Source organism: Lithobates pipiens, unplaced genomic scaffold (genome assembly GCF_037356315.1).
Source record: "Lithobates pipiens isolate NorthernLeopardFrog02 unplaced genomic scaffold, aLitPip1_a1.2 Scaffold_1, whole genome shotgun sequence".
In the NCBI taxonomy this organism is placed as follows: domain Eukaryota; kingdom Metazoa; phylum Chordata; class Amphibia; order Anura; family Ranidae; genus Lithobates; species Lithobates pipiens.
This window is the reverse complement of record NW_027507685.1, coordinates 227015602-227038767: the sequence shown is the minus strand read 5'-3', so window position 1 is coordinate 227038767 and position 23166 is coordinate 227015602. Positions and strand designations below refer to the sequence as shown.

General features: G+C 41.6%; 1 protein-coding gene across 1 annotated transcript; it reads left to right on the top strand.

Annotated features, from left to right (window-relative positions):
• The first annotated feature begins 2923 nt into the window (after nucleotides 1-2923).
• On the top strand, nucleotides 2924-22689 carry LOC143987722 (major histocompatibility complex class I-related protein 1-like). Its single transcript, XM_077486688.1, has 4 exons — nucleotides 2924-3251; nucleotides 13870-14145; nucleotides 20144-20413; nucleotides 22520-22689. Exons 1-4 carry the CDS (start codon nucleotides 2924-2926, stop codon nucleotides 22687-22689), a joined length of 1044 nt encoding a protein of 347 aa, XP_077342814.1.
• The last annotated feature ends 477 nt before the right edge of the window (nucleotides 22690-23166 follow it).

The following is a 23166-nucleotide window of genomic DNA, read 5'->3' as shown; positions in this document are numbered from 1 at the left end:
AACAAATCTTGTTTTTTTGTACAATTTTCCTTTAAGGGGGCGTGGCAAGGGTTGTGTCCTATACCTGCATACTTTTGCTGATAAGTGTCCCTCATTCCCATCTCAAAAAGTTGGGAGGTATGCCTATGCACACCCATGCTGGTAAAACATGACCCTGTCCAGGACACAAATGTTATTGTCCCGCGTGATCAGGCCTAATACAGGGAAGGAGACACAGTGTAAAAAAGAAGGTATAAGGTTCTGTGCTTACAGAAGTATGCAGCAGTGTGTGTCACCAAGAGGTATAAGGCACTGTGAGCAATAGAAATATAGGAAGCACTGTGTATAATGGAAGGTATGATGCACTTCTTGTAATAGAAGGAAGTAAGGCTCTGTATATATTTGGCATAATGTAATGTATGTACAATGTAATAAGGATTCATGAGACACTGCAAGTAGTAGAGAGGGAGGAAGCACTTTATATAATAGAGATGTATTTCATGGGTAGTGGTATAAATACTGGTGTGCTTGGGTGCAGATCGTACTGCTGGCATACATAATGAAGAGTGAGTGGGCTGGGAGAAGGTACCACTGATTACATCAATACTGGGGAGTGAATGAGATGGAGATCTCCCTGGTCCTCCTGTACTTCACTTCCTGCATATGAAGGATATCTGGGCCTTCACTTCCTGTATGTGAATGATATTTGTGCCTTCACTTCCTGTATGTGAATGATATCTGTGCCTTCACTTCCTGTATGTGAATGATATCTGTGCCTTCACTTCCTGCATGTGAAGGATATTTGTGCCTTCACTTCCTGTATGTGAAGGATATCTGTGCCTTCACTTCCTGCATGTGAAGGATATTTGTGCCTTCACTTCCTGTATGTGAAGGATATCTGGGCCTTCACTTCCTGTATGTGAATGATATTTGTGCCTTCACTTCCTGTATGTGAAGGATATCTGGGCCTTCACTTCCTGTATGTGAATGATATTTGTGCCTTCACTTCCTGTATGTGAAGGATATCTGTGCCTTCACTTCCTGTATGTGAATGATATCTGTGCCTTCACTTCCTGTATGTGAATGATATCTGTGCCTTCACTTCCTGCATGTGAAGGATATTTGTGCCTTCACTTCCTGTATGTGAAGGATATCTGTGCCTTCACTTCCTGTATGTGAAGGATATCTGTGCCTTCACTTCCTGTATGTGAAGGATATCTGTGCCTTCACTTCCTGTATGTTAAGGATATTTGTGCCTTCACTTCCTGTATGGGAAGGATATCTGTGCCTTCACTTCCTGTATGTGAAGGATATCTGTGCCTTCACTTCCTGTATGTTAAGGATATTTGTGCCTTCACTTCCTGTATGTGAAGGATATCTGTGACCTGTCAGAGTTTGTAATGAAAGTGACATGCCATCGCCGCCATCTTGCTACACCTCGCACTCATCCACCAAAGCTGTATCCTGGCCTAAGCTGACAAGACCCTAGGCTGACTAGGGCACCACTTTGCAGGGGGGCAGTACGGAAAGAGTCCCTGCCAGTCTTGTGGGGCAGACTGGCCCAAGAGGCAAATTAGTCTAGCGCTCCCATAAATCGGCCGCACTGCTTCCGGTATGCGGGAGACCGGCATTCCTGTGGGGGGGGGGGGGGTGTCTCATCATCCTGGACCACAAACCTTCCTCACTGTGCTATGTTTTCTGCATGGCATGGTTATATCTTCTTAGTCCCCTCCATAAAACTATCAGAAATGTGTGCTTAAAGTGGAACTATAGGCAACAGGGGTTATAGCCCCTGTCAGTTTATTTTTTACCATCCCTGTCCCATTGCAGAGATAGCCCGTCACTTCCTACCCCATAGCCAAACAGGAACTGACAGGAAGTAAGAGGAAATCTATGCAAATTAGGGGAATCCATTGACCCCCCCCCCCCCCGGCCCTCAGAACTAGTGTCCCCACTCGAAAATTTCAGAGCAGGTCTTAAACTGCAAGGGGTGTGGCCTTGACAGGAAGGGGTGGGTCATATTTAAATTAGGGGATTAACAGATTTGTTAAGAATATATTATTTTTTCACAATATTTTTTCACAAATGTATTTCAATTCAATTATTTATAATAAGTAATTTATTAATGTGAAGTTTTTCATGTTGATTTAAATATATTTTTTATCACTATGGATTATATTTTATTATATTGGGTATTAATTTGTAGGTTGATAGATATAGAAATTAACATATATTTTTATATCACACTGTATGAAATCTGGATTTTTACTTATCAATTACTTATTTTTAACACTATCAAGGTGTGGGTGATTTTGACTAATTTGGGTCAGTATTTAAAATAATTTATTTACACGTATTAGCGCGGCTTTTTTGTATATGGATAAATTAGGGGGTACCTGAGTTTAGTTAGGCCTAGGGCAGCACAAAACCCAAATACACTACTGTTGTCCACAGTAAGGATTCAGTGAGAAGGTGGCAAGTGGACATCTTGTTACACCCACAGGAATCTGGCATTTCACACTTATTTTAACCAGAGTATATATAGTGACATTCAGTGGTTTTAATTCCGTCTGACTGTTTTGATGTTGAATTGTAAAAGCAGCCGCAAGCCTGCTGATCTCACAGGTTTGCTGATCTGACAGAACAACTCTGATTTTACAATTCAGCATCAAAACAGTCATATGGAATTCCAAATACTCTATTTCACTATATAAGCTCTGTTAAAAAAAAATTGTGAAAGGCTGTGAAAGGCCAGACTCCATTGGGTGTAACAAGATGTCCGCTTGCCACCTTCTCACTGTATCCTTACTGTGGACGAGTGTGGGGTGTAGCAAGATGGCGGCGACGGAACGTCACTTCCATTTCAAAATCTGATGGGTCGCCTAATCTGATGAAACACCGGCTTTTCATTTCTTTTTTTGAGTAGGAAATACAAATACTATGGATGAGACTCTGGCTATTTATATGTTCATTTTCTTCCACATTTTTCTCTTACACAGTCAGCCACTCGCATTTTTTCTTCACGACTATCACCAACACAAATATTACCAACAATTTTACCAGCTCCTACCCGGACTACTACGTGACCAGGTCCATTGATGACATCACGCTTTTGCGGTACGACAGTGTCAATGAGGTGATAGAGCGCAGGGTGCCCTGGTTTAAGAGCACCTATTCCACCTTGCTATTTGACAGTATTAATCAGTTGCGAATGCAGGAGAGCCTGCAAAATATACTCCAGATCGTTATGAATCATCTGAATGACACCGAAGGTACGTGAACTTTTTTGGGTGCCCTGGTTCAGGAATACCTATTCTACCCTTGGAAATTAATACAGAATTATTAGGGAATTCCAATTCCAGATTTCAAGAATGTTCTATAAACGTATTAACGATCTGGATGACTCTGACGGTGAGTGAATTTTTTAGAACTTTGCAGGAACATAGGAGCGTGCATAGCTTAATAGCTTTTGTGGGAAAAATTAGCAAATAATAAAAAATAAAAAAATAATATAGCATATATAATTACTAAACAAGCCATATTTATTACAACATTATTAAAAATTACCTTTCTTTTTCAGTAATGCAATATGGAAACCTGGAGGCGTTCTGTACACAGATGGTGTATAGAATGCTTCCAGAAATGTAATTTCTTGCTTGTATGATTGGATTACTGATTGTCCCAGAAGCCTACGCTAAGGTATAAGTCAGATTTTGAACATTCATCACTGCAACGAAAATGTTATTCTTTGTGAGATACTCAAGGGAAATCACATCTAAAGGAATGCAGACCCTACCACTTTCCTCATTAGAACACTGCAAGTGCAGCAGCTGATTGATAATTTTACAATCAATCCCATTCACATTCACTTTTCACATGGACACGAACAAACAAACAGCTGTTACTTCAGAATAACAAAAGGTAGGAATTTGCATCTAAGCTTGTTAAAATTCCTGCAATGTACATAGATCAACCAGAAGGGAATGTGTTTTCTCTCAACAAAAGTGGAGTTACTCCTTAAAATAAATCTTATCAATGTGTATTTTATAAAGAGAAAGTAATAACTCTTGCCATGTCTCCAGCAGAAGGTTTAAAGCCTAACTCCCCGCTCACCCTCCTCTGATTGCTGGTTTACACAAAAAATAAAATGTTGAAACCCCTATTTTCACTTACCTGAAGCCGCAGACATATGATCATCCAGTCTGGGGTCCATCTCCCCACTATTTCCTGGAGGGGTCTTTCTTCTGTCCACATCACTGCCTGTGTAATGTGGACAATTCCCATTGGCTACCCATTGAAGGATCTTGCAGAAGTTGACGTCGGACCAGTGGGACTGAAAAGGACCGGAGGTCAACAAGTGACGCTAAATTAGCGGTCCAAGATGTATAACAAGAACAATGGTTGTTGGTCAATGTAGTTGTTTCTTAACCACTTCAATACAGGGCACTTAAACACCTTCCTGCCCAGACCAATTTTGAGCTTTCAGCGCTGTCGCACTTTGAATGACAATTGCGCGGTCATGCTACACTGTACCCAAATGAAATTTTTATCATTTTTTTCCCACAAATAGAGCTTTCTTTTGGTGGTATTTGATCACCTCTGCGGTTTTTATTTTTTGTGCTACAAATAAAAAAATACCGAAAATTTTGAAAAAAAAAATGTTTTTTTTTTTGTTTCAGTTTCAAAACTTTGTAAATAAGTACGTTTTCTCCTTTACGGATGGGCACTGATGGGGCTACACTGATGGGCACTGATAAGGCGGCACTGATGGGCACCAATGAAGTGGCACTGATGAGGTGGCATTGATGGACACTGATAGGCGGCACTGATAGGCGACACTGATAGGCGACACTGATAGGCGACACGGATGGGCGACACGGATGGACACAGATAGGTGGCACAAATTGGCACTGATAGCTGGCACGGATTGGCATGGATGGGCGGCACAGATGGGCATGGGTATGCGGCACAGATGGGCATGGGTAGGCGGCACAGATGGGCATGGGTGGGCACTGATAGGCGGCACAGGTGGGCACTCATTGGCGGCACAGGTGGGCACTCATTAGCGGCACAGGTGGGCACTCATTAGCAGCACAGGTGGGCACTCATTAGCAACACAGGTGTTATACTGTACTAATGGATGCCAATCAGTGCCAAACAATAATGTATGCCAATCAGTGATGCCCATTGTGGGCACTGATTGCCATCCATTATGGGCACTGATTGGCATCCATTGTGCCTGACTGGCATCCCTGGAGGATTACCTCTGCTGGGCATCCCTGGTGGTCTGGTGGCATCCCTGGTGGTCCAGTGTGGGCATCCTCGGGGGGGCTGTGCTGATAATCGATCAGCACAGACCCCCCCTGTCAGAGGAGGAGCCGATCGGCTCTCCTCTACTCGTGTCTGACAGACGCGAGTGAGGAAAAGCCGATCACCGGCTCTTCCCATTTACACTGTGATCAGCCGTGATTGGACACGGCTGATCACGTGGTAAAGAGTCTCCGTCGAAGACTCTTTACCGAGATCGTAGTTGCCGGGTGTCAGACTGACACCCCGCAACAACGATTGCCGCGATGGGCGCCCCCGGGGGTGCGCAGCGGCTCATAATCCTGATCACGTCATATGACGTCCGGTTAGGATTATGAAACCACTTTGCCGCCGTCTATTTGTAATAGGGCGGGCGGCAAGTGGTTAAAGTAGATGCTCAACCAAAATATTGTCTTCAGTTTTGGACAGAGTGTGGACAGATCATAACGCCTATTAGATTTTAACTGATATCTGGGGCAGGGGCATCATTAAAGATATTTCCACTCACTTTCCCTCCTGAGGACAATGTTTTACCAAACAGGAAGTGATTTTCTGTTTAGTAAAGTAGGGGGAAGGCTAGAATTTCCTGTCTGGTAGACCCATTGACAATGGGACAACAAGTGAGGAGAAATCTAAATTGGAGACGTTCTAATCCTCCCCCACTTTATCTAAAAGAAAAGTTTATCAGATTGGCATGGACTCTAAAGTTTACGTCTTAAAAAACACATTTTATATTAAGAGAAGTTGCATTAATATTGTGTAAATGATGAATCGTGGATGGTGGAAGATGGGGGGGGAGATATGGATGAAAGTATTGAAAAGTGTGAGACAAAGAGGCCAGCAAATACTGAAAGGGAGAACAGAGTGCTATTAATAAATGGTTCCTATCCACATAATTCATATTCACATAATTCATAATTCGATTTAATCAATATAGGTCTTATCATTACTATTTTTTTTATTATTTAAAGTGTAACTTTAAATATCATATCAGGACCCCCACTTTAAATCAGGGTCCCTTCCTTTCACCTCAAAGTCCCCCGTCACATCAGGTGCAGGGCCTGATTAAAAGTATCATGGGCCTGGTGCTGAGGATTTTGATGGGCCTTTTTACGGAAATAAATAAAATGAAAAATTCACACTGTATGTGCAAGAGAACCCATGTGAATGAGACCTTAATTTTTTTAATTATTTATTACATTTTTTAATTATTTTCTTCATTTATTATTATTTGTTGGAGTTTTTTTATATTTTTCAAATTTTTTTCACAATACTTTTTTGGGAGAATGGAGCAGTGGAAGGTGTCAGTACTGCATACACGGGGGGGGGGGGGCAGAGCAGGGGGAATCTAATGGACAGTCTTGGGTGATCAGTATGGGGTGGGCGCAATTACAAGCACCGATCTCCCTCTAGAGGAGGTGGAGTGCCTTTCAGCTGCTTCATGGAGAGTCATAGAGGGAGTGGTGATGGTGTTGTTGTGATGGTGCTTGTGATTTCCCGCCCAACCGATTACCCCCGACTTTCAGATTCCCCTTGCTGCAGGAGATACAAGGAACGTCTCATGCAGTGCAGTATCAAAATGATCAGTCCGTCCCTGCTGGGCCTATATTAAGTTAGGGGCCTGGAGCTGCAGCTCCAATAGGCTCTACGTTAATTTGTCCCTGATCAGGTGCCCCCTTAACATCAAGGTCCCCCTTTCACTTCAGAGTCCTTACTTCACATCAGGAGCTTCCTTCACATCAGAATCTCCCCCTCCCCCTTCACATATCACAGTCCTTTCATGTAACACCTTCTCGCCCACCTTACAGTCAAATGACAGCCGGGCAGGTGCTCTCTAATTCTGGGTGGATGTTGTATGACGTCATCCCCAGAACGTGCCCCGTGCTCACCCCACGAATAACACTGCAGCATGATCTGTCACCGGCTGTGTCTACTGGGCTACCAGTAGACAGATATCGATCCAGTGGAAGTCACATATAGGACTTTCCTTTTGGGTCAAAATGAACTGACCAGTCACTGTGCTATGGTAAAAAAGCAGAAAAAAGGGTCCTTAGAGATTTGGTAATGAGTGATCCTGTGAATGAACGATGTTACTGCAGAGTTTGCAGGCTTCTGAACGAGGGTCACTGCCAGGTTTAAGGCATCTCCCAAGTAGGGCTGCCACCTTTTCTTCAAGCCAAACCCGAACACTTTTGCGGCACAGGGCAATTTTTTATTTTTTTTGCAGTAAACACTATAGGATTATAAAAGACCTGGGACACATTTGGGTGCCCCAAGGGCAGTAGTAATGTAGCCAACAGAGCGTGCCAGTGGGTGTGGCCAAATTGCTCTTGTTGACCCTTCAGTGATGCCAAATCCGCCCCCAAACAGCCGCCTGCAGCGGCAACAGATTTGTGTATGACTATCTCGGTTACTTGGGGAGCCACAGACTGGTCTGAATAATGTGTCTGGGTTTCAGGTGAACTGAAACCCAGACACATGATTCAAAACCCAAACTGTCCAGGTGAATCCTGGACAGGTGACAACCATACTCCCAAGTATGTTATTTAAAGTAATTATGCATTTTAATGTTTCACTTCAAGCCTTATTTAAAGGGCCACTCCCCACCAAATAGTATTTTTGAAATAATTTTTTTTAAACTTGTTTTATTCAGGAAAGTGTGTACACCATTCATAAAAAAAACACACATGAACTTAGGTAAATACAACATAATCAAAAAATGTCAAAAAAAATTTGGGACTCCACTGCAGCCGTGTTTTTATTGAAAAGCGCTTGATGTACTGTACACATGTGAGTTCATTACTTTTTATTAAATTTTCTTTTAAAATGGAATTACGCTATTTGGCCCCTATTTCCTTTTACATGTATTCAACTATTTCAATTGGAGTGTATTGTTGGAGATAATCTATTGCCCAGTACACGAATGGAACGGTTATACTTGAAATTTCCCCGGAGAGTTCATTCTTGAGAAATCTACATATAATTACACAAGCCTTTGTGATCCTTCGAATGTATATTCGCTTGGATCCAGTATATCTGGTAAGCCTACACCGTGATTGGTGAAGGGAACGTCACGTGGTGTCTGCATGACCTTTATATGTAAAGAAGGTGGACGGTGATTTTTTTCCATACACGTGGATTGAATCATTACATATAAGAGACTTTGTATCTTTCTTTGGACTTTCTCTCACCTGTTATTATTTTTCACCTACCTGCAATTTCCACCATACAAGTGGTTTTGATTATTATCTATAAGAGACTTTGTATCCCTTTTGGATTTTTTTCATTTCATATTATTATTTTTTATACACGTGTGCACATATTATATATATGAATGTACATTATTCCTCATAAGAATGTTATAATATGTTTTTTTAGCGCTACACTTTTGTATAGAAAATACAACATAATCAACATAATTAACATAGGTAATATATTCACACAGTATAAGAGTCATCAAAATGTTACATGGGTACACATAGTTTTGGACAAGAACATGAACAAAGGGGATATAACAAACAACTAACTACAAGGTAAATACAAAGAAATGTCAGTGTCATAAAGTGTCATATGTCCACCTGCACTGTCATCTCAGTCAAGAAAAAATTATCAATCCAAGTATACCAATTGGCTTAGCACATACACTACTCTTTCCGTCAGTTTATAGAAGCCCAATGTAAGGGCCTATTAAGAAGGAGGAGCAGTGGAGACTAAGTGAAACAAGGAATCACTGGTATCCTAGGAGTCTAGCCACAGTCTACATACTTTGAGAAATTCCTTTGGGCACCCCTTGACTCATGTTAACTTATAAAGCGGCAAGTTTTGGTTATTCAATTTTTTCCATAAGCCAAGGTGAAGGTCGTAAAACTTTATCCAGAGCAGAACAACTGTCTTCCTAACATAGTAAAGCAATAACCTAAGAAATGTTTATGCCCCAGCAGAGAGTTCTATATCCTCAAATATACCCAAGAAAGACACCACTTGGGGTTACATACATTGACACACATTGGGTAAATCAAAATTAGAGGAAATTAATGCAGTCACTTCTGACTAAAAAGGCCTAATCTTGGAACATACAAAAAACTATATGAATTAAATCACCTTGTTCACCTTCACATTTATGACATACAGTGGTGTGAAAAAGTGTTTGCCCCCTTCCTAATTTCCTGTTCCTTTGCATGTTTGTCACACTTAAGTGTTTCGGAACATCAAACCAATTTAAACAATAGTCAAGGACAACACAAGTAAACACAAAATGCAATTTGTAAATGAAGGTGTTTATTATTAAAGGTGAAAAAAAATCCAAACCATCATGGCCCTGTGTGAAAAAGTGATTGCCCCCTAAACCTAATAACTGGTTGGGCCACCCTTAGCAGCAACAACTGCAACCAAGCGTTTGCGATAACGTGCAATGAGGCTTTTACAGCGTCCTGGAGGAATTTTGGCCCACTCATCTTTGCAGAATTGTCCTAATTCAGTTACGTTAGAGGGTTTTCGAGCATGAGCGGCCTTTTTAAGGTCATACCACAACATCTCAATAGGATTCAGGTCAGGACTTTGGCTAGGCCACTCCAAAGTCTTCATTTTGTTTTTCTTTAGCCATTCGGTGGTGGACTTGCTGGTGTGTTTAGGATCATTGTCCTGCTGCAGAACCCAAGTTCGTTTCAGCTTGAGTACACGAACAGATGGTCGGACATTCTCCTTCAGGATCTCTTGGTAGACAGCAGAATTCATAGTTCCTTTTATCACGGCAAGTCTTCCAGGTCCTGAAGCAGCAAAACAGCCCCAGACCATCACACTACCACCACCATATTTTACTGTTGGTATAATGTTCTTTTTATGAAATGCAGTGTTCCTTCTACGCCAGATATACTTGGACACACACCTTCCAAAGAGTTCCACTTTTGTCTCATCGGTCCACAGAATGTTGTCCCAAAAGTCTTGGGGATCATCAAGATGTGTTGTGGAGAAATTGAGACGAGCTTTGATGTTCTTTTTGCTCAGCAGTGGTTTTCTCCTTGGAACTCTGCCATGCAGGCCATTTTTGCCCAGTCTTTTCCTGATGGTGGAGGCATGAACGCTGACCTTAACTGAGGCAAGTGAGGCCTGCAGTTCCTTGGACGTTGTTGTGGGGTCTTTTGTGACCTCTTGGATGAGTCATCGCTGCGCTCTTGGGGTAATTTTGGGCGGCCGGCCACTCCTGGGAAGGTTCCCCACTGTTCCATGTCTTCGCCATTTGTGGATAATGGCTCTCACTGTGGTTCGCTGGATTCCCAAAGCTTTGGAAATGGCTTTATAACCCTTTCCAGACTGATAGATCTCAATTACTTTCTTTCTCAATTGTTCCTGAATTTCTTTGGGTCTCGGCATGATGTGTAGCTTTTAAGGATCTTCTGGTGGACCTTACTGTGTCAAGCAGCTCCTATTTAAGTGATGCCTTGATTGTGAACAGGTGTGGCAATAATCAGGCCTGGGTGTGGCTAGAGAAATTGAACTCAGGTGTGGACAACCACAGTTATAGTATGTTTTAACAAGGGGGGCAATCACTTTTTCACACAGGGCCATGATGGTTTGGATTTTTTTTCACCTTTAATAATAAACACCTTCATTTACAAATTGCATTTTGTGTTTATTTGTGTTGTCCTTGACTATTGTTTAAATTGGTTTGATGTTCCGAAACACTTAAGTGTGACAAACATGCAAAGGAACAGGAAATTAGGAAGGGGGCAAACACTTTTTCACACCACTGTATGGGACTATCATATTTACTGTATGTATAAGAAAAAGGCATTTAGGGGTATAGCAAATTCTGTGAAGATATTGTAATTGGATATGTTTATCCCTGGTGAGATAGCCACCTTGCTTGTAATTTAGAAGCTGAAGGCCTGTCCCTTAACAAGGAGTAAAATGTAGAAACATATATGTTCTGAGGAGAGCAGCGCACGTTCCAATTTCTAAATGGGCCTTTGTTGCATGTCTGAGTTGGAAATATCTAAAGAGCCAGCTGTTAGGGATACTCATCTCCTGTTGTAATTGTGTAAAGGATTTAAACCCACCATTCTCGTAAGGTAGACATACTTCAAACCTCACTGGGCCCACAATAAACCATTTGTTAAACTATAAAAGTGAGGTAAGCGAAGATTATGCCATAATGGCTGATTGGAGTAATGTATATGATCCAGCTCAGCTAATAAATGCAAACACTGGTTATAAATTCTGAGAAAGGCCCTTATGGTTACATTGCCCTTGCATATGCTGAGTGCCTATATATCAGATTACTCAAATTAAACAATTTTTTTACATCGATATATATATCCCCCCTAGCATTGCTCAATTTCCCTGTCCTTGCCTATTAGCCTTCAAAATGGCCAGAATTGGCCATTCAATATTTTTCTCACAATTGTGGCACCCTCTAGGTAGGTAGGTGCTAGAGGTAGTTTTTTTGTTAGGGCAGGTAAATTTAGGAAGGCCTGGTTGGCAGTCAGGCCTTTTTGGTTTGATCTGGGCTGGGAGTGGCTCAGGGTAGCAGCTGGTGACTCACAGGCAATATCACTGAGACCTTCCCCTTCTTTCTAGAGCTTGCTAGAAAGATCTGGAAAGAGAGGAGGAGAGGAGAGGTGGAGCTGCCAGGGGTGTTTTGGGAAGCCTTGACCAATACCCAACCTGGATTGGCAGAGGATAGGCCTCCTAAAATACCTAGGGTCAGCCCAGTTGGGAGGAGTTGTGGGGTGGAAGAGCTTGAGTGAGAGAGTGTGGAGGCTGTCGGGGCCTTCGGAGGGGGGGTGACATTGGGCCTGGGCTTGGGTGCATTCGGACCACCTTCAGGAATGCATGAAGAGGTCCTGAACCAGAGGCACAAGAGAGATAAAAATACACTGATTACTGTGTAAATGTCACTGGCAGGGAAGGGGTTAACAAAGGGGGTGATTAAGGGGTTAAATGTGTTCCCTGGGAGGTATTTCCAACTGTATGGTGATGGATCTGATTGGAGGAGGAGAGAGATTACTGTTCCTAATCACTAGGAACAGCAGATTTCTCTCTCTTCTCCTGTCAGAACGGGGATATGTATGTTTACATTGATAGATCCCCGTTTTGGCTCTCGTTCCCATGATTGCGGGTGGCCGGTGGACATAGCGACTGCTGGCCACGAGCATCGGGTCCCCCGCCGCGCAGTGCCTGCTATGGCTCTTAACCACTTGCAGACCGGACCATTTTGCTGGTGAAAGACCAGACCACTTTTTGCGATTCGGCACTGCGTCGCTTTAACTGACAATTGCACGGTCGTGCGACGTGGCTCCCAAACAAAATTGACTTCCTTTTTTTCCCACAAATAGAGCTTTCTTTTGGTGGTATTTGATCACCTCTGCAATTTTTATTTTTTGCGCTATAAACAAAAATAGAGCGACAATTTTGAAAAAAACGCATTATTTTTTACTTTTTGTTATAATAAATATCCCCCAAAAATATATAAAAAAACATTTTTTTCCCTCAGTTTAGGCCGATACGTATTCTTCTACATATTTTTGGTAAAAAAAATCGCAATAAGCGATTATTGATTGGTTTGCGCAAAAGTTATAGCGTTTACAAAATAGGGATAGTTTTATAGCATTTTTATTAATAATTTTTTTTTTTTTTTTTTTTACTAGTAATGGCGGCGATCTGCAATTTTTATTGTGACTGCGACATTGTGGGGGACCCATCGGACATTTTTGACACATTTTTGGGACCATTGTCATTTATACAGTAATCAGTGCTATATAAATGCAGTGATTCCTGTGTAAATGACACTGGCAGTGAAAGGGTTAACCAGTGGGTGGCAGTGTAGGGGTTAAGTGTTCCTAGGGGTGTGTTGCTAACTGTGGGGGGGGTTGGGCTTTCATTTAGTGTACACTGATCTCTGCTCCAATCACATGGAGCAGAGATCAGCGTCACTAGTTGCTAGGCAGAATGGAGAAATGTTGTTTATACAGCATTTCCTCCATTCGGCCGCTCTGTGAGACGATCGCGGCGATGCCCGCGGCGATCGAGTCCGCGGGTCCCGCGACTGGACTCACGGGGGTCCCGACCAGCGCGGGAGCGCGCCACCGGCGGCGCGCTCCCAATGGCAGGGCGGCATCGAATATTGGACGTACCTGTACGCCAATATGCCTGCCCGTGCCATTCTGTCGACGTACATCGTCGTGCGCTGGTCGGGAAGTGGTTAAAGGAGCTGACGTACAACTATAGCGATTTACGGAAACAAGTCAACCTGCTGCAGTATAATGACAGCGGCTGGTCAGCAAGTGGTTAAAATTAAAAACTGTCCCATAAATCAAACCCAAGCACCTTTACTCATCATTAGTTTCGAGAAAACTCTCAATTGCCATCCAATTTCCAGATAATAATACAATGTAACACTTGAGGAGCAATATCACCCTTGTCGAAGCCTACCTTACAAATATCTGATAAGGTTACATCCCATTAGCGCATTCAATGTTTCACTTTCCTATAGTGTAGATATGTTCAGTGTACAGAATTATTTTCTATTTCTACTAGAACTCCTGTGCCCCCATTAATTCCTAACTGTGTTTTATGTGATTTCAGGATTCCATGTTTTACAGGTGCTGCAAGGCTGTGTCCTTTATGAGAACTTTTCAAATGACACAATATTTAGTTATCACTATGATGGGGAGCCATTCCTGACTTTTAACGTGGAGGAAGCGACCTGGATTCCGGAGGATCCAAAAGTGCAGGACTTTGCTGATATATTAAATATGAATGATACTGTGACACATGATACAAAGAATGTATTGGTACATGAATGTATTCCACATATATCTAAGTTGCTGTCCCTGGGGAAATGCACATTTAACAGGAGAGGTATGGTCTACTTCATTTAAAGAGAATTTCATAAATAATGCAAATAATTCATATAGTCCACAATATCCTTGATTCTTTTCATAGATATATCGATTTAGGGATAGGATATTTATTATTGAGCACTGCTACATTAAAATGTATTATAGTATTAGTATTTTTGTAAGTTCAAGCGCAAAAGTTTCTCCTTATGCCGCGTACACACGACCGGACTTTTCGACTGACTTGGTCTGGCGGACTGGAATCCGTCGGACAATTCCATCGTGTGTGGGCTCCAGCAGACTTTTTCTTCCCAAAAGTCGGGCGGACCTAGAAATAAAACTTGCTTCAAATCTTTCCGCAAATCATTTCTCTATGACCCAACAACCAATTGGTTGTCCAGATGCATAATAAGTGGTTGTATACTCTTTTTTTTTTTACTTTTACCTACAGGAAAGCTTATAATAAGGCTTACCTGTAGGTAAAAAAAATATCTCCTAAACCTGTATGGTTTAGGAGATATTCCCCTCGGTATGCGCCGCTGACTGCAGCGGCGCATGCGCACAAGGGGATTCTCGGCTGAAAATCCGGCAGTGGGTGACCGGCCGGGATGAAATCTCCCGCGTGCATGCGCGGGAGTGACGATATCGCGGCTCCGGCCACTCACAGCGCCGGAGCCGCGATACCCGGAAGAAACGCAGAGGGAGCTGACCAGGCCAGATGTCGGGGCCTCATTCTAAGGTAAGTATTTCATAATGAGCTAGTATGCCGCTTTAAGCTACAGTGCCTTGCAAAATTATTCACCAACCCCCCCCCCCCCCCCCCCTTGGCTTTTTACCTATTTTGTTACATTACAGCCTATAGTTCAATGCTTTTTTTTTAAACTGAATTTTATGTGATGGATCAGAACACAATAGTCTAAGTTGGTGAAGTAAAATTAGAAAATCTATACATACAACTATTTTTCAGAAATTAAAAAATTATAATTGCCATGTGCGTATGTATTCACCCCCTTTGTTATGAAGCCCATAAAAGCTCTGGTGCAACCAATTACCTTCAGAAGTCACATAATTAGTGAAATGATGTCCACCTGTGTGCAATCTAAGTGTCACATGATCTGTCATTACATACACACACCTTTCTGAAAGGCCCCAGAGGCTGCAACTCCTAAGCAAGAGGCACCACTAACCAAACACCGCCATGAAGATCAAGGAACTCGCCAAACAAGTAAGGGAAAATGTTGTTGAGAAGTACAAGTCAGGGTTAGGTTATAAAGAAAATATCAAAATATTTGATGATCCCTAAGAGCACCATCAAATCTATCATAGCCAAATAGAAAGAACATGGCACACCAGAAAACCTGCCAAAAGACAGCCGCACACCAAAACTCACGGACCGGGCAAGGAGGGCATTAATCAGAGAGGCAGCACAGAGACCTAAAGTAACCCTGGAGGAGCTGCAGAGTTCCACAGCAGAGACCGGAGTATCTGTACATAGGACGACAATAAGCCGTACGCTCCATAGAGTTGGGCTTTAACGCAGAGTGGCCAGAAGAAAGACATTACTTTCAGCAAAAAACAAAATGGCACGTCTTGAGTTTGTGAAAAGCCATGTTGGAGACTCCCAAAATGTATGGAGGAAGGTGCTCTGGTCTTACGAGACCAGAGCACCTACGGAGGCTAAAATGGAGGCTAAAATGAGATTAGGACATAAATGGAAGGGCACACAGACAGTGTCGCCACCCCTAAAAATCGCAGCCCCAAAGGGGATGCAACCAGTAACAGAAATATTTTTATACGGGGTCCGGCGCAACTGTTAATTGGCTACAATGGAGTGTGTACACAAAATATGAGTACACGCACACCACTGGCCTCCACAAGAGCACAATAGTTACCAGGGTAGGTATCAAACCTATCCAAAAAAGTATATATATAAATTACAAAGGAGGAGAAGGGGGAGTATGCAAACACAAACCCTTAGACTAACCTCTACTAATATAAAGGTACCATTACCACTGATAATGTGCACCCGTACCTGTAGTCAACCACTAGGGTTCCACAGATGATAACTAGGCGTACGCAAATCTGGACACATGCATAAACATCAGGAATTACTATAATAGTGCATAAAGTACAATAATATACATAACGTGCAGAGGTGATAAACAAAGTATAATCATTAACCACTAGGTTGGTAAGTGTATTAGAAAGTGACCACAGTAGGATTAATTAGAACTAAAAATGCAGTAAAAATACAAAAAACAGTACACTGTGCCCTCAAAGTAAGCTAATTGATAAATAAAAATGTAATAGTGAAAAATGTGAAAAAATTTGAAAAATTATGGATAAATAATAAAAAAATTTTTTATATGGTAGACAATTCACAAAAAATACATATAAACCCCAAAAATAGTTCATGTATAGCCAGAGTGGCAATCTCCTATGCAGCGCAGTCCAAAAATCAAAATTATTAGTTGTCCACAGATTCTTCAGATAGGTGCAGTAGGTGAAAGTGACTGGTGCTCGAAAACATAAAATTCAGGTGACTTCCGTGCTCTCCCCACTCACTGGAATTATGAGCCCACGAAGGGCAGTCAGGCCCGTAGAAGTCACACAGCAAGCGTCGGTGCGCTGATGAAGGGTTTTACGAAGATTGTATTCCATAATCAGGGTTTCCTCAGGGAGAAAAAAGGGGGGAGGATTCCATAGTGTAGTAATTCTAGATCTCAAAAAAATAAGTTTTTAAAACCGTAAACTTTATTCACACACCAATACCAGTACAGGAGATGTGTTTTACAAAAAATAACAAGAAATATCTATAAAAATATATAAAAAAATTCCACAAAAAAACCCTAGGGGGTGTATTATATGAAACACCAAGATGGCTCAGAAACCAGGCAATCAATTCCAAGGAACACAAGAAGATTTTTAAAAAAAACAAAAAATAAAAATAAAAAAACTTTTTTAATAAACAGTAAGTATATGGTAGCTTTAGTACCTCTCCTATACCTGAAGCCCTAAAAAGAGCCCTGGTAATGTGCACACACACGTGCTAACAAAAAGGTGAGCAGGGTTGGATAGACAGGGGGGGGTACAGTACACCTGTCTACTCTTCAAAAGAACAGGGTCCACTGTGTCCAAAACGGCAGGCTGGGGGGAGAAAAACACATCCGCCGCTGATCCTCACACGGGGGTATGGACCTGCTGCCTATGCAGGAGCTGACAGTGCCCAGCCTACATCTACAATTTATTTTTATGTCATAATGAGTTAATCCAGCTATGAGTAATCCTCTTTTATTGTACAGTGAGATAAATCTTGACAAACAGAGAAAAACTTTGTCAAATCCTCCCCCTTGCTGTGAGTGACAGGGGATTTACATACCTTGTGCACTAGCCTAAGAGACATGCATTATTTTTTAATTTTCTCCCACTCCTTTCCTCTGCTGCACTGCAAGGATTGGATGTTCCATACCTCAGTATAATTGGGCATGCTGAAGTCAGGTGGTTACTTTCCTGTCTTTTCACTGGATGTTAGAGATCATAGCAGAAGTTCAATGTAAGAAATACACAGGAGAAAATGCATATTGACAAGGGCAGTGTAGAGGTGGGCGGGGAGTCTACTGACATCATGACTCCACCCACCGAGCTCCAGACAATAGACCCACAGAATCTGCAGTTTATCGGGTCTCATACCAAACAGAGGGGAGACATTTGACAGGTAAAGATACATGCAGGCGCTATGTATATCCTTATAGATAACCCCTATGGCAGTATTTTAGAAAGGATGACATTGGGTTTACATCAACTTTAAAGATTGCTGTTTACAAGCACAAACCATTCAATTTGAAGGAGCTGGAACAGTTTTGCAAGGAGGAATGAGCAAAAATCCCAGTGGTAAGATGTGGCAAGCTCATAGAGACTTATCCAAAGCAACTTGGAGCTGTGATAGCCACAAAAGGTGGCTCTACAAAGTATTGACTTTAGGGGGGTGAATAGTTATGCATACTTTTTCTATTATTTTATCCTATTTGTCGTATGCTTCACAATAATAATAATAAAAAAATTGCTAAGTTGTGGGCATGTTCTGTAAATTAAATGATGCAAATCCTCAAACAATCCATGTTAATTTCAGGTTATGAGGCAACAAAACACAAAAAATGGCAGGGGGGGGGGTGAATACTTTTGCAAGGTATTGTTATTACTGTATTTATTTAAAACTGCATACAGCTTTTCAAGCTTTTTGGCCATCATCAACAGTCTATGGACCCCAGATGTCTCCATAAAGACCTGTAATGCCCTGTTTGCCTGATGTTTACACCACACATACAGTATGTAGGTTGCACACACATATGTAAACAGTGTTTACACCACACATGTGAGCATGGCTTCTAATAAGGCAGTACAGCCAGTCCTCCTGTACTGGGCCTCTTTTGCCTCCCCCTGAAGCGCTGCCAGCTTCTCCACCTCTTTCTCCTTTTGACCACACTGCAGGTGGATTGGTTCTACCACATGTGTCCCTTCCATCTGCTGTACGGCCCCCCTGCGTACCGCTTTCCCCTGCAGCGCTTCTGGCTTCTCTCCTCTCCTACCTGCAGCAGCATGCAGGGGGATGTTTCAGGATGGAGAGCGGGGGAAGGGGCCAGTAAATATATAAATTATTGACTCCTTCCTTTCCTAAATGAACACAGTGAGTAATCGGTTCCAATCATTCCTGTGTCCATTCATCACTGAAGTATAGTAAAATACATTTACTATACTCAAGTTTGTGAATGAGCAGGAAGTTTTCCAATTGATTCATCTGTGCAGCTTAGACTGCAGAGAAAGTATATAAGTGTCGTAGTTTGTTGCCATTGAATGGGTGTGCACAATTTTAAAGCGTGACATTTTAGGTATCTATTTATTCAGAGCAACATCATCTCTTACATATTAACAAAAAATTGGGCTATATTTTATATTTTGTTGCATTCAGATTCGTTATAGTGCATTTTTTCCCCATGTGTGACATATAAAATTGCAACAACTTTGTTATTCTCTAGGGTCTCTGCTTACCCTAATGACCCGTACACACGATCGGATTTTCCGACAACAAATGTTGGATGTGAGCTTGTTGATGGAAAGTCCAACCGTGTGTATGCTCCATCGAGCATTTGTTGTCGGACTTTCAGCCTCAAAGTTCTCAAATTTTCCGGCAACAAAACTTTGTTGTCGGAATTTCCAATCGTGTGTACACAAGCCCGACACACAAAAGTTCACGCATGCTCGAAATCAAGCAGAAGGAGCTATTGAGCTATTGAACTTCCTTTTTCTCATCTCGTCATACGTCTTGTACGTCACCATGTTCCCACAATTGTAATGGTTGGCCAACTTTTGTGTGACCGTGTGTATGCAAAACAAGTTAGAGCCAACATCCTTCGAACAAAAATCCACGGTTTTGTTGTCGGAAAGTCCGATCGTGTGTACGGGGCATAAGACTTTTTGAAAAGCTTGCCCTAATGCCCCATACAAACGAGCTGATTTTCCATCTGAAAAAACTTGGATGGTTTTGCCGACGGAATTCTGCTCAAGCTTGGTTTGCATACACATGGTCACACAAAAGTTCTCGGAACTTTCGACCGTCAAGAACGTGGTGACGTACAACACTACGACGAGCCGAGAAAATGAAGTTCAATGCCTCCGAGCATGCGTTGAATTGTTTCCGAGCATGCATAGGGATTTTGCAGGTCGAAATTTGTACAGACGATCGGAATTTCCGATCGGAACTTTTTCCGACCGAAAAATAGAGAACCTGCTCTCAGTCTTTTGCTGGTGGGAATTCGGCCAGCAAAAGTCCGATGGAGCATACACACAGTCGCATTTTCCGACCAAAAGCTCTCATCGGTCTTTTGCTGGCCAAATTTCCGATCGTGTGTACGCGGCATTACTGTTCCTAATTAAACTTTGTCAATACTTTGGAAGACTGGATAAAAAAAAAATATTTTTACGGTCATACTTTGTCTTACCTTCCCATCCATCTCCTCCCGCAGAACAACCAGTTGTAGCGGTGACACAAATGCCCATCCAAAATACTATTTATAGGCTGCTCTGCCGGGCATATGGACACTACCCCAAAGATATCTCCATGATGTGGTACAAGAATGGAGAGCCAGTTTCAGAGAGTCTAATGGACAGAGTGACCTTACCTTTCCCTGACATCACCTACCTCACCCAACTGTCAATGAACATCACTCTTTTGGACAATGAAGTCTACACCTGCATTGTCACTCACAGCAGTATGATGTCACCACTCACGGCGAGTAAGTTGGGTGTTCCTTTATGAACAAGAAAAGGTATTCTACAATTCAACACGTTCACTTTTAGAACAGTCTTTTGGATATTACATACTTGCTGTAATTATTTACCTACATTTTCTCCTTTTCCAAGACTTTCACATTTTCGCATTTATCTGGGAGTCATGAGTTATCAGTACATATGTGGATTTACCAATATACAAAGCCACGCTTGGGTTGACAATCCCAGTGGCTGCCTCCCCAAAAACAGAAGCTCCCCTAGAGGAGCTCCAGATATAAATGAAAAACGTGAAGAGTGGGATCAGTGGCGCTACCAATATTGTTATTTAGTTTTCTTCAGGCATACCTGGGTTTTACATGCAATAGACACCTAAAGGGTTAATTCAGATAGGGGTAACAAAAAATAATAATTATAATTATGTATATATGTGCGATGATCCCACCTAAACACTCAGTGTCATCCAACTCTTACCTATTAGTACTGGATATAGTACCATTATTAATTCTATATATTTAGTATACATAACTTTAGTCATTTCCAATAGGTAAGAGTTGGATGGCACTGAGTGTTTAGGTGGGATCATCACACATATATACATAATTATAATTTTTTATTTTTGTTACCCCTATCTGAATTAACACATATGTGTCTTTTGCATGTAAAACCCAGGTATGCCTGCAGAAAACTAACTCATGTTCTTGGTAGCGCCACTGACCCCACTCTTCATGTTTTCAGTACATATGTGGAGCCTCTTTGTGTACAGAACAAAGGGTCTTCTGGAAGTTGACCTGTACACCTTAAAGGTTCACTCCACCCAAGACATACACTCGCCGGCCACTTTATTAAGTACACCTGTTAAATTACTTGATAACACAAATTGCTAATCATCCAATCACATGGCAGCAACTCAATGCATTTAGGCATATAGATGTGGTGAAGATGACTTGCTGAAGTTCAAACCGAGCATCAGAATGAGGAAGAAAGGGGATTTAAGTGACTTTGAAGGTGGAATGGATGTTGGTGCCAGACGGGCTGGTCTGAGTATTTCAAAAACTGCTGATCTATTGGGATTTTCACAAACAACCTGTCAGCTAAGAACAAGAAATTGAGGCTACAATTCACACAGGCTCACCAGAATTGGATAATAGGCGATTGGAAAAACATTGCTTGGTCTGATGAGTCTCGATTTCAGCTGCAACATTCAGATGGTAGGGTCAGAATTTGGCGTAAACAACATGAAAGCATGGATCCATCCTGTCTTGCATCAATGGTTCAGGCTGGTGTTGTAATGGTGTGGGGGACATTTTCTTGGCACGCTTTGGGCCCCTTAGTACCAATTGAGCATTGTTTAAACACCACGGCCTACCTGAGTACTGTTGCTGACCATGTCCATCCCTTTATGACTGCAGTGCACCCATCTTCTGATGGCTCCTTCCAGCAGGATAATGCACCATGTCACAAAGCTCCAATCATCTCACCACTGAACAATGAGATCACTGTACTCCAATGGCCTCCACAGTCACCACATCTCATCCAATAGAGCACCTTTGGGATGTGGTGGAACCGGGAGATTCACATCATGGATGTGCAGCCGACAAATCTGCAGTCTGTGTGATGCTATCATGTCACTATGGACCAAAAAATCTCTGAGAAACGTTTCCAAGACCTTGTTTAATTGATTCCATGAAGATTTAAGGCAGTTCTGAAGGCAAAAGGGGGTCCAACCCGGTACTAGCAAGGTGCACCTAATAAAGTGGCAGGTGAGTGTAGATCACTATACAGCTTCCAAAATTTCTCAGAGACTTTGGCAGAGTAATCTTATGGCAATGAGGATATGGTACTCCATGTATTCTGGCAATAAATAAACTTTATTGTTCAGAATGACAAACATACCCTGCCCAGCATCACCCCTCTGACACTATTCACTCTAACACAGAGCTTTCTGTTGATTTTCCAGCTTGATTTGTGGATTTCCTGCTGCAGTCACTTTTGTAATTTTAATAGTCAGCTACGAAATCATGGCTCAATTCGTTCTTATATACTGCATCTGTGTTATCATTTTTGAAAGTTGACCATTGTGATAAAATTAATGATGTATTTCCATTATACAGGGCTCTCCGGGGACTCATCTGATCTTAGCAATAACAACAATGACAACAATGTTGGTGGCAGTGGCATCTCCATTGGAGGAATAATCGGCATATCTCTAGCCACCACTGTGCTTGTGGTTTCTGTAGTATTTGGCTCTGTATGGTGGGCAAAGAACAAAGTATACATGTGAAATTCGTTTAGTTCCAAATTAGTTTCTTAACAAATTTTGACAAATTTGTGAAATTCCAAACTTCTGAAATTCAAAATTTTGGAAATTCGAAATTAGGAAATTCGAAAATTCATAAATTTGGAAATTTGAATATCCAAGAATAAGAATGAAAATCTAAACATTCAAAAGAATGAAAATTCGAAAACCCTAAAATAATAACTAACTAATAATAGATATTATAATAGATATAGAGATATTGGAATTTCCTTTCAAATTTAGCTGTTAGTGAACATAACAAGTACGAATTTACCCAAATTATCTGAAATAATGAATGCCACATCTAAACGTAACGATCTAATAATAATAAATAACAATAACAATAATAATAAAACCTTATTATTATTATTATTATTTATTAATTTGTCCCATTCCATTTTTTTAGATGCTGCATTCGTTATTTCGGATAATTCGTAACTTCAGATACATTTGTATTCGTTA